The sequence below is a fragment of the Vigna unguiculata genome, chromosome 3 (assembly GCF_037176805.1).
Source record: "Vigna unguiculata cultivar grain cowpea cultivar isolate G323 ecotype 2 chromosome 3, ASM3717680v1, whole genome shotgun sequence".
NCBI classification, from domain to species: Eukaryota; Viridiplantae; Streptophyta; class Magnoliopsida; order Fabales; family Fabaceae; genus Vigna; species Vigna unguiculata.
In genome coordinates, this window is record NC_140794.1 from 64,433,285 (window position 1) to 64,446,437 (window position 13,153).

At 30.9% G+C, this 13,153-nt stretch overlaps 1 protein-coding gene across 1 annotated transcript; it reads left to right on the top strand.

Moving 5' to 3' along the window:
* Positions 1 to 4,683: 4,683 nt before the first annotated feature.
* On the top strand, positions 4,684 to 12,818 carry LOC114176372 (putative inactive cadmium/zinc-transporting ATPase HMA3). Its single transcript, XM_028061412.2, has 10 exons — positions 4,684 to 4,814; positions 5,075 to 5,296; positions 6,834 to 7,091; positions 8,801 to 8,898; positions 9,401 to 9,656; positions 9,787 to 9,924; positions 10,013 to 10,346; positions 10,559 to 10,761; positions 10,871 to 11,073; positions 11,244 to 12,818. Exons 2-10 carry the CDS (start codon positions 5,110 to 5,112, stop codon positions 12,450 to 12,452), a joined length of 2,886 nt encoding a protein of 961 aa, XP_027917213.1. The 5' UTR covers positions 4,684 to 4,814; positions 5,075 to 5,109; the 3' UTR covers positions 12,453 to 12,818.
* The last annotated feature ends 335 nt before the right edge of the window (positions 12,819 to 13,153 follow it).

Sequence of the window (13,153 nt, forward strand, 5' to 3'; positions counted from 1 at the left end):
AGTCGGTCCTCTATTTATTTTTTTCTTAATTTGATTTCAATTTTTTAAAAAATATGTAATTTAATCATTTTTGTTAAATTTTTTGAATCGAATTTTTTATCAAATTAAAGTTATGAATAAAAATGATTGTTTCATTTGTTGATATAATTGACATAATTCTAATGTCAATTTTTGATAAAAAAATATCTTTTCGTTTCAGAACAATTTAATATTTTTAAACGAAAAAATAGACAAAAAAATTCAATCAAAATTTTGGCACTTCCAAAAATTTGATCGAAGATCCGTCCATGCACCTAACTAATTATCATTGTTCTTGCAAATGGGTTCTAACACAATTATATTAACGTTCTTAACCTGCAGGCGGATCATATACCCTAAAAACAATGCATAAAACATTTCTTCATGTTTCTGTGCGGACAATACAACGAGCATGGTCGTGATTTTGAAATGTCTATTGTTTGAATGGAACTCTGATTAATAATGGTTCCTTCTGATTAACAGCTATTCCGTCAAAGTTATGTATAATTCTCATTAACCCTTTTACCCATTTGAGTTTGATGATCAAAGTTTAAGTACAAATTAACTGCTTCACACAGCATTAGTTGCAATGCCTGCTTCATTCTTTTCTTGCCTGCCAATGCCTGATCAACACAATCTCTTCTCTGACTTCCATAGATGCCAGCAATGTCGATGGGGTCTGAAGCTGAAGAAAATTTAAGGTATCAATTACGACTTCAACTAATTTAAGAAAAAAGTTCATTATCTTTTTCATTTTAAAAGTTCTACCGACCGTCACTCTCTGAAATTGTCGTATATATTATATATACATTCGATGGATGATGATTCTTTGAAGTTCTTGTACCACTAATTAGTGGATTTATTGAGAAAGATCGATCATGTAATATAAGACCTGGACTCACACTACATAAACTCAAAAGTTATTGGAAGAGTTGAACTCACAATCTCTCATATTTATCTTTTAACTTTTATCATTAGATAATTTTATAATTCTTCGGAAAGTATAACATCTCTATTTACAATATCTATTGCAAGTTTTATCTGCATATACAAATATACTTTTATCCCTAAATATGATCCCATAAATAAATATAAAAAATTAATGAACATTTTCATAATTATTTAACATTAATGGTTCCTTTTTAAGATGTTCTATAATAGTCTATGTATTATAGAAATATAGAAAATATAATAATCAATTATTGTCTTGCTTATTTTATATAGATTGTTTTATAGATTTGTATGAAAAAAAAAAACACTCAATGAATCTCCTCTTCAAATTTACAATTTTCATTCTTTTTATTCAATTCCCTTTCCAATTTTTACTCCAGCCTTCTTATTTATTTCATCATTTTCTGTCCCACTGATAGATCCTGATTTTTATTTCAACAGTTAGTCTCTCCCTGCATCACAACTAAACTAATAATAAAAATTATCTTATTTCTAATAAATAAAACTTTCCATAATAAAATTAGATATTAACGATAAATCAAGTAAAATGCAAGAAACAGGATAAGTTCGAAAGAAAATAGAAAAAATAAAAAATTTGAAACATAAATAATCTCCAATAAAAAAAGTCCATTTCTCTCTTTTTTTCATGCATGATACCATTTTCATGTTTCTTTATTTGCCTCTCTCTTCCTTTTCTAACTTTCGTCTGCAACAATTTTAACCAAATTCTGATGGTAAAGGAGAAATTTAAAGACATTGACTATTCCATTTTTATTTATTTTTAAGAGTTCATTGTTACTCTAACGGTTGAATAACGTTTGATTAAAACAGAAAACGAAGGTGTTAGTAACTTGTAAGTCACACTCACACAGCTTGATTACCCCACGTTTTTGTCGTTGTTATCTAATCACATGAGTGTTTTTATTATTTAAAACAAATCTCTTTCTTTGTATCACTTTAATTCATCTTTACAATTTTTACTAATTATCACATCATTCAATAATTTTATTTTAAATTGATAAATTAAAATATTTTAATTAGTATTTAAAAATACCTCTATTGGATTCTCATTTTCAATTTAACTTTTGTGAATTTTACTTTGTCAATATGTTAAGCGATTTGAATAATGAAAAAGACACATGAATAAACAACTTGACAGACACATACAACACATAAAATAGTAAAACTGACAAAAATAACACAGAATCCTAAAACTAAACTATTAGAATATTAAGTTCCCAACTTCAAGAAAATTCCGTTAGATACTCTAAAAAATAATAATCAGATTGAAACATAAAACTTATTAAACCTAAAATTCGTCAAAAGATATTTTTAAAAGGGACGCGAAAACCTTGTGTAGTTAAAGCTTTGATGTAACTGTACAACTCTAACACACTTTCTAACACATTCTAAAAATATTAATATTTAATATAAGGATTTTATTTTTTATTTTAATTCACTATTATGCCATTTGTAATATTTTTTTATTTATAAATATTATCTAAATTTAAAATAGGATGACCAAAGCGTTAAACATGTTACTTATTATGGTTACTCTTCCTTTGTCTGTCTACTAAATTTGTCCCTCGTTACTGATATCATTTTATGAAAGTGTCTCACAAAAAAAAGAACAAATTATGGTGAGATTTTGATGTGTTACACTCTGTAGTTAAAGTGGCATGGCAACTACAAATTCTTAAATTTTATTATATTTTTTAAAAATATATATGTTCTTAATTCTATCGTTTTCTTGAAACTGAATTGGTCACTATGGCCCGCTCAGAGATATTGCCAATAACTAAAATTTAGATTGATTTACCTTTCATTAATTATGTAGATAATATACATATACCTGATAACAATATGAATAAGGAACAACTTAATTTGAAATAGAAGAAATAATAACAGCAGAATGTGTTGGAATTGTTGTTTCTTCTTAAAAGAAGATGCAGAGGCGTGCATTAATTTAGTATCAAATATAATCTATTAAAATAATAATAATAATAACTATAAAAACATAAAAATAATTTTATATTTTAATTTATTAAAATATTTTTTTATTCTATTATATCCACAAAATTTTCACAAATTCCATCTTTAAATTTGTTTATTTTCACCTTCAAATATTTAAAAAAAAAACAAAAAAACTTTATTCTTAAATATACTCAAATTCACCAATTAACTGTCCCTCAAATCCATGTTTAAAATAAAAAAACACAAGGAAAAAGAGGACATTGACATGCTAACAAGGACTCTGAAAAGATTCATACTTAATGAACATGGTTTTTTATGACTTCATGGTTAATTTGATTTCTATATTTATATTTGTGTTTGTAATTTATTTTAGTTTTTACTTTTTATTTAATTGAGCTTTAATATATTGTAAATACTTATGTTAAATTAATATTAACATTGTTTAAAAGAGTCATTATTGTCAAAACGTGAATTATTTTTTATTTTTGGGACTTCATGATTTTACATTAACACATTTTAAATTTTGATACTAATACCTTCTTAAATGATTTGACATATGACCTATTTAAGGTTTTAACATGTTTAACATTAATTTAACAAAAAAAACTCTAAAAGCTGTATTTAAAAATTCAATTAAATAAAAAAATATAAAGATTAAAATGAATCAGAAATGAAAATATATGATAATTTAAGTATTTTTAATAAATTAATTCATATGCACGTTTTTATATAATTTATACTAAATTTAAAAAAATAATTTTTTTTCTTTTCCAAATGTTTATTTTTTGCAACTAAGTGCTTGAAAATTTGCTAATAATAATGAATAATTATTTTTAATTAAAAACATGTTATGGTAATATAAAGTTGTCCTCTTATTAAATAAATTGACTCAGAAGCATGCTTATATTTATTTAGAAAATTGCATTTATCGATATTAAATTAAAAATCACGAACTTTTAGTAATCGATAAATTTAGTTGAAGTTTTGATCCCAGAAGTGTAAAAGGTCTATCTAGGATTGAAGGAATGAAGATAAAGTTAGTAGTTCGAACCTAAAATAGGAGTTAAATTTATCAGACAAGAGTTTAAATAATGTGATAAATCAAGAGTTAACATTTTGGTCAGAAGAGTTACTAAAGTATAATATTAAAAAAACATTTTAAAACAGAAACGCTCGTAGATAAAGATAAAGATACCTATGAAGAAGAAGAAAACATAAAATCCGAACAAGAATCACAACTTTCTGATGGTGGAAGCTTCAGTTATAAACTTCATTATTCTATTAACTGACTACTCATAACATTACAAACATGAGTTAATTTGATATAATTCCAAAACAATTATCTCTTACTTTTTTATATATAGTTTTTCCTTGACGAAACCAACTGTTATCATTAATAAAGCTAGTTTAACTATAGTTTCTTTTCATTCTTAACAACGTTACAAATTAATGTCCCATGTGAATGTACCTCCTGAAATAAGAAAAGATGATGCTTTGTGATCATGTCTTTGGGTTGAGTGTTTAAACCCCTTGTACTAAAACAAAAAGAAAATGTGGATTCATAGGTGGATTCCATTAATCTTATTGATTCTCCACTACACACCCTTGTCTCATCCCTAAATAATAAAAAAAATATTAATTAAAGTTTGATGAGTAATTGATGCTTAATTAATTAATATATTAATTAGTTCATTTTTCTGTAGAAGTAAAACATGGGTCCAATCATATTGCATCTTTTATTCTTTCTTTTTTTCTTTATTTCTTTCCGCAATACGCACTCAGAGTTTGCCTACTTAAACTCCCATTCCTCTTGCACCGCCTCACACCATTGGCATCATCACCATATTCCTCTTCTCTCTCCTCATAACAAGGTGGTTTTCTTTCTCTCTCTATCTCTCTATCTCTCACCATGTTTTTTTTTTTTTTTATCTTGTTTGTTATTGATCTCACGCATGAGACATGGTTCTTTCTTTCCTTGTTTAACGGTTTGGTTTAATTACAGAATCAGTAACGGGCATTTCTTCATTCTAATTTGTGGTCCCTCAAACGTGTTTTTTGTTTTTTGGTTTCTTAATTTGGTTACTGAATCCGAAAGAGTTTCCCTTGGGTGATTGTTATTCTGGTGTGGCAGGTGTTTTGATCAAGGCTTTGGAATTTGACCTTGTAATGGAGAAGAGTAAAAAATTGCAGAAGAGCTACTTTGATGTGTTGGGACTGTGCTGTTCCTCCGAAGTACCACTCATTGAAAACATCTTAAAACCTCTCGAAGGAATCAAAGAGGTTTCTGTCATAGTTCCTTCACGGACTGTCATTGTTCTCCATGACACCCTTGTCATTTCGCAACTTCAAATCGGTACATTATTCTCTCAATTCACCTTTTTCCTCTTCTAATTTTCATCATCTTCTTTCTTATTCTGTACTCCTACAAAGTTGACAACATACTATTTAATACATATTCCTTCAAACACTTTTTTTTTTTGTTATTAAAAACCATTTATATATATTTTTTAAGTTTTATATTTCTATATTCTTTCGATTAATTTTAATCGACGCTCAATCACGAGAACACTTCAAACAGGAGGAGATTTCCTGAAAATAGATTTCCTGTTTGAAGTGTTCATTATTGAAGTTAAAATTAAATTTTACTTTTACTTTTATTTTGAAATTAAAAATGTTTTCTTCCTTTACTTTCTACATTAGAATTTATTATCATTCATTAGTAATTTATAAATTTTAATGCAAATAACCTTTCTGTAATGGATTGGTTCCTTTATTTTCTACATTTGAATTTATTCATTTATTAAAACTCAAAGTAATTTTTAAATTTTAATGCAAATAACCTCTCCATAATTGATTGGACCACTCCACATAGCACATTGCTTGATGATAAAGGTGCAAATATAGGATTACCTAACTTTTTGTAATGGTTTATAGAATGGGGGTAAAAGATTCTTTTTCAATGTTAAGAGGAGTGGATGATTATGAAAACGAGTTTACGGTACTTGTACTTTATTAACTCCGAGAATTCTTTTATATATAATTTTGTGGAATTCAGAATTAGTTAAGAAAATAATATAACTATTTTTATTTAATAATTACCATACTTGTATTTGGCCATGGTAAATGGTAAAAGGTAAAAGAAAAGAAATTTGCTTTGCGGATGATCTTGCGTACTTGAGCATCTTTTTTCCACAAAATAAGAGCACCATTATCATCTTTTTCACAAAGTTTCCTTTTTTCCAAAACGTAACGTGTTGGTGTTAAAGATGATGCATCAGAAATTAAAAAGGAAGTGCCTCTTTATCTCGCAACTTTTCCACTTGGAAAGAAACTATGACCAAAATGCTTTCTTTAGATTAGAGTCCACAAATCTCATGTTTGCAGGGACTGCAATAGAAATGCAAACTTTGCTTCTTTTAGAGTTCACTGTTCTTAACATTAATTCATTAGCCAGCATTTTTTTTAAATTTTAATTAAACAGAAATCATCCAGTGACGGAGACCCACATTTTTTTTAAATATATATTTACATTTTAAATACGGTCCTAGTGCCATTATTAAAAACGCAAATTCTATGATGAATATTTTACCTCAAAAAATCCGACAAGTGAAAATGATATAAGGTGACACAAACTTTTTTAAAATATAATTGTAATATACGATGAAACTGCAAGTTAGGTTAGTAGATCTGAAAAAAAAAAAAAAAACTGAAAGTGGAATTGTAAAGTAATTATGTGGAATAGGACTATTATTCGAATATGTATATACATAGCATTTGTACCCTATGAATAAAGTTAGGCTGTTAACTTTAACTTTTTTTGATGCAAAAAAAGGACATGATTTGGTTGCAAAAGGAAGTGATAAATGAATAATAAAAGTTTGTGATGACAGTTAAGGCATTGAATCAAGCGAGATTAGAAGCTAATGTGAGAGTACATGGAGATGAAAATCATGGAAAGAGATGGCCAAGCCCTTACTCGATTGCTTCGGGTTTTCTACTTTTGGTTTCTTTGCTGAAATTTGTGTACCCTCCTTTGAAGTATGTAGCAGTTGGTGCAGCTGCTGCGGGTATTTACCCTATCGTTCGAAAGGCCTTTGCCTCCATTCGTAATCTTAGGATTGACATTAGCATTCTCATGATCATAGCAGGTAAATTTGCTTAATTTCTCTTTTTTTTTTTCATATTTTTTTTCCTTTTGAAATGCTAAGAATAACTCTTTTAATATATTAAAATTAATATATGTTGAAGACCTACAATTTCGTATCTTCTGTTTATTAAGTTGTTTGACATAATTCAAATTGAGAACTTCCAAGTAGAAGAACTGGAAGAAGGTTGACACGCTGGATTCATAATCATGACACATTTTGGATTATATATTATCATATTCTGTTTCAATAAAGGCTTTAACTTTTTAATCATAATTTTTTAGTTGTCTTTACTATATGTTTTCATTTTTTCCCACTCTTTAACTGTCAAGGATGAATTGTTTTTTTTTTTTTTAAGAAAATCATCTTATTTTTTCTTAATAATAGATTGAGTGTTTTTAGCATATATATTTTTTAAAGTAATAGGCAACATGTTTGTTCTTAAAACTATTTATAATTTTGTTAATTCATTACAACAAATATATTTAAGAGAGTTATTGTTAGCATTTCTGGTGATTTTAACCTGGTTTTAGCCATAGTTGAGAACAATCTCTATAAATTGAAAACTTAGTTTAATAATCCCATATACCTTCGTCTTCGTCGAATTCAAACCCATAAAGCTCCATGATTTAGACTGCGCTAAATTCTTAGTTTTAAAATTGTTAAACTTTTAGTAAATTGTTTTTTTTATAACTTACTAAACTGCACTAGATTGTTCTTTCTTGTATAATCTTATATTTAACTTATTAAATTATAAATATTTATTTTCAAACTAACCATTTAAGCTTCCAGAAGATTCTTTTTTATAATTTTATGTTTAGTTAAAATTGAAAAATAACCTTACCGGACACCTGTTAGTTTCCTGTTAGTTATTTAATAAAGCAAAAAGAAAGTATTGGTTCTCTCGTTAAACTCAAACTCAAGTTAACCCAAAACAACTCCTGAAAAACAAAAATCCTGAATCGACACCCACAGATTCTGCCATGTATAAAATATCTTCAGTTGTTTTTCCAGCTAATATAATCACGTGAAGAATCAAACAAGGGGAGATTCTGACATCCTTGTAACTCATGATTCTCTTTGGATGTTTGAAACTTTAATGGTTTCATATATTCTTTGCATGCAAAGTAGTAATCAAGAGATCTTTAAAAAAATATGAAATTTGCATATATTTGTATATGACAAGGTTTTGGAAATACATTCAGAACTCAGATAATCACGGACGCTGAAACTAGCAACTGCAACTCACATGTGAAAAACCACAGAAAAAGTTACAGTTGAAGTGCATCCAACAAAACATACTGAAAATCTGCTCTCTGCAACAAACAAACAAATATCACCTCTTGTTCATAAATTTAAATTCATGAAACGGCTCTTCAAGCGGTTCACTTACACTGCAGATAACATTTTTCTACTAACTATAGCATAGCAAACATTTGACAGAAACAAACAACATATATACATGCAAACGTTTTATGTGTCTGTACAAGATGTGATGGAATCAAACTATGTAACAATTTCGATTATTTATGATTTAGTTGCGGTTTGTCTGTATATATGATTTACATAAAGAAACACTTCTGATTCATATAATTGTTTCCGTCCAATGAGAAAGAAGATTATTACTTTTAAATTATAATGAACTTCTGATTATCTAAAAAATTATTATTATAAGATTTACACATTTTCATTTTTTTTTTTTTATTTCACAGTTGTTGGGACAATCGCTATGCATGATTATTTGGAAGCCGGCACCATTGTTTTCCTCTTCTCAATTGCAGAATGGCTAGAATCAAGGGCAAGCTACAAGGTATTCTTTTTTTTTTATTTTTTTGGAAGATATTTATCTATTTGTATATCATGCTTCACACCGTCTCAAGTATTAATGTTTTATTCTTGAATTATTAAAAAAAATTAGTGGACCCGGATTCTATTGTAGTTCTTATTTCATTATTGAAGTCTGCACTGTTCAAATGCACAGATATACATTCCTTCATTCCTTATCGTTGTACTGTATATTTAAACTTATGGACAATGGTTGTCACACTCTTGAATGTAAGAAAGCGACCTGGGTTATAAATAAGAAGTCTAATTGCATTGTTGATTACACAAAAGTATAAAAAAAATGCGGTGGTTTAAGACTCAAGAATTATTAACATAGTTACATATTTGATGAAGAAAACTGAATTCCATGTAAACTGGCAAATTTTTTGTCATTAATTGATGTTCTCCATAGAAAATAAAAGCAGGGTTCTCTGTTTCAATTCTGACTGTAAGTTAAACTTGTAAATTTAAAAAATGTTTGGATTCAGGCAACTGCAGCAATGTCGTCTTTGATGAACATAGTCCCTCAAAAAGCAGTGATAGCTGAAACAGGAGAGGTTGTGGATGCTGATGAGGTGAAAGTAAATACCGTTTTAGCTGTTAAAGCAGGTGAGGTGATACCCATAGATGGAGTTGTTGTGGATGGAACCTGTGAAGTTGACGAGAAAACTTTGACTGGGGAATCATTCCCTGTGGCAAAACTAAAGGATTCTACTGTATGGGCTGGCACCATCAATATGAATGGTAAATTCTTAGTTCTTGGATGGAAACTGTCATTTTTAATATAGAAAATATGACAAGTAAAATAGTTGGCAATTAGTTTTTTCCTAGAACAAGGTTGTGAAGTTAAAGTGTTTTCTTGATTGATTAAAAGGTTATATCAGTGTGAAAACTACTGCACTGGCTGAAGACTGTGTGGTGGCTAAAATGACAAAACTTGTGGAAGAAGCTCAAAACAGCAAAACCGACGTTCAGACATTGATTGAGAAGTTTGTCAAGTTTTATACCCCTGGTTAGCAGAATGTAGTTTTTTTGAGTCATTGGTTTCTTGCCTGCGTTGAATTTTCATTGGCCTTACTTTTTGTTGTTGATGTTTTCAGCCGTTGTAATCATATCAATCCTTGTAGCAGTGATTCCACTTGCGTTAAAGTTAAAATTACGTACAGAGAAATACTGGATTCACATAGCATTGGTTGTTTTAGTGAGTGCATGCCCATGTGCACTCATCCTTTCAACTCCAGTTGCAACCTTTTGTGCTTACACCAGAGCAGCCACATCAGGTCTTCTCATCAAAGGGGGTCATCATCTTGAAACACTTGCAAAAATCAAGGTCATGGCCTTTGACAAAACGGGTACCATAACTAAGGGTGATTTTGTGGTCACAGAGTTTCAATCTCTTTCAGATGACATAGATTTGAACACATTGATTTACTGGTAAGGACAGCCCTCGTTTCCCCTGCAGTGCTATTTCTGTCCATCTTTCTTTTCAAATATAATATTTTTAAAAAAGAAAAAAAAAAGTCTGATTTACATGCACTAGAAGATATAGTATATAATCTTGTTAGGAAATTTCAAAAGCCTATCTAGAATAAAGATTGAATAAATTGTTGAATTATGAGATCATGCGTTCAGATTCAACTTTTCAGGGTGTCAAGTGTAGAGAGCAAGTCAAGCCATCCACTGGCATCTGCGATTGTTGATTATGGAAGGTCTCTCTCCGTGGAACCAGAGCCAGAAAAGGTGACAGAATTTGAAAACTTTCCTGGGGAAGGAATCGGTGGAAAAATGGAAGACAGAGTTATTTACATAGGAAATAAAAAAATAGCCGCAAGAGCCGGGTCTGAATCAGGTGAGTGCCTTTTCCATTGAGGTGTAACCTTACAACATAGTTTTAGTTTTTCTTCTGTTTCTTGGAACTGAACGAGGTGTTCATTGTGAGTGATGGTTTTGTTTTGTAGTTCCAATATTACAAGGAGAAAATGCAAGAGGAAAGACCACTGGATACATATACATAGGAGCAACCCCAGTTGGATTTTTCTCTCTTTCAGATGTTTGCAGGTTAGGTGTTGAGGAAGCAATCGGGCGGTTGAAGTTAATGGGAATAAAAACAGCCATGCTCACTGGAGACAGTGAATCTGCTGCAATGCAAGCACAGGAGCAGGTGTGTGATGTTATATGATCAAACCTTGTTGAATACAATAGGGCTAATTTATAGCAAGCTGTCACCAGAGTGATTTTCAATAGTATCAAATTCTCTATTTTCAAAGTGAGCTTATTCAAGTACTAGAACCTTAGTTAAAGTACTAATGGCGACAGTGACTTTATCTTCAGCTGGGGCATTCTCTGGAGTTAGTCCATGCAGAACTGTTGCCGGAGGACAAGGTGACAATCATCTCAGAGTTTAAGAGGGAAGGTCCAACAGCCATGATCGGAGATGGTATAAACGACGCGCCGGCATTAGCTTCAGCTGATATCGGAATCTCAATGGGCATTTCAGGTTCTGCACTCGCAAGTGAGACAGGCAACATAATTCTTATGTCAAATGACATTAGGAAGATACCTGAAGCCATTAAGCTAGCAAGAAGAACACGTCGGAAAGTGCTGCAAAACATCATTCTGTCGATCACTACTAAGGCTGCGATTATTGGTTTGGCCATTGGTGGTCATCCATATGTTTGGGCAGCAGTGGTTGCTGATGTTGGAACGTGTCTGGTGGTCATCTTCAACAGCATGCTACTCCTTCCAAGAGCACACAAGCATGGAGGAAAATCTTGTAGATCGTCCACTAAATCTCATAACCACAATAGTGGATGCGGTGGCACTCATGGCCATGATCATGCTCACCACCAACATCAACATTGTCATGATCAACACGATCACCATCACCATCAACACAAGCATGAACATGATCACCACAAACATCAACATTGTCATGATCAACACGATCATAAACATGATCACCACCATCAGCACGATCATGATCACGATTCCCACCATCAGAAAAAGCACGAGCACGATCACCACCATGAGCATCAACACGAGCATGATCACCACCGCCACACCAATGACCACTGCCACCCTATCCCTGGTTGTGAAAACCTGAAAGACCATAAATGCAGAAGTGTTTCACATTGCAACGAAGACACGCATCATAAAAAGTCAGGTTGTCATCCAGAAAGTGAGAAGCATGGGACAGGTGAAATATCCGTTGACATCATCGTTGAACATGTTGAATCAAGCCCAATGCAGGGTTGCTCAAGTTTGGCAGAGAAAGAGAAAGGTTCCTGCTGTGAAGGCTGCTCAGACACGTGCGAGAATATGGGTGTGGTGTGTGGTTGTGAGAGTTCAAAAGAGGGAGAAGATAGTGCGTGTTGCAGAAACGAATGGTCTTCAAAAGAATGCAATGAATCTGGGATTATTCATGGTTTGAATAAGAGAGAATATGGTGGATGTTGCAAGAGCTACATGAAGGAATGCTGTGGGAAAGTTGGACACTCAAGAGGTGGTTTTGTTGGTTTGTCAGAAATTATGACAGAATAGGTGTGGCTGATTTCAGCGTAAGCAAGAGATGTCAGCATGCAGAATTATATTTACATAGCAGATTTTTGGTGGTACATAGTTTGAGGAGTTCATTGAAGTGAACACAAAATGGTGTTTGCGACCTCCATTTTACCAGACAGGTCTGCAGGAGCTTGATATATGATGAACTTAGATTTTTCGGTAAATCTGATATGTGGCTTTATTTATATAGGGATTTTCATTCCTGAAGGAGAAGGGGAACCGATCCTTCAGAATGTTGTTTATGTAGATGTTCAGGGTTACTTTCTTTTTCCTTTTTAAAAATCTATGTTGATATATGTAGTACTCTGACATTAAAATAAGAACTTCACAGCTTTCTGATTCCAATATTCCCAATTGTTTGATAACCTCAATTTACAATTTTACATCTTAAAATCAGCAGTTAACCTTTTAAATTTAATATATATACATTTTCTTATCAGTAATTTATCAATAATTATTTAAAATTGTTTTTTTTAAAGCATTCTAAAATATTTCTTGCTTTCTTCCGGACCATTTTTTTGAACTCAACATACTTTCCAAACGGAACGACACATTTGGCAACTTTTCCACCTCCATAGTTTCAACCTGCCCCTTCTCAAACTAAAATTTTAAATTTAATCTCCAATTTAGAACTTTTATTTTCATCTGGATTGTTTAATCAAAAAATGGTATGGATTATT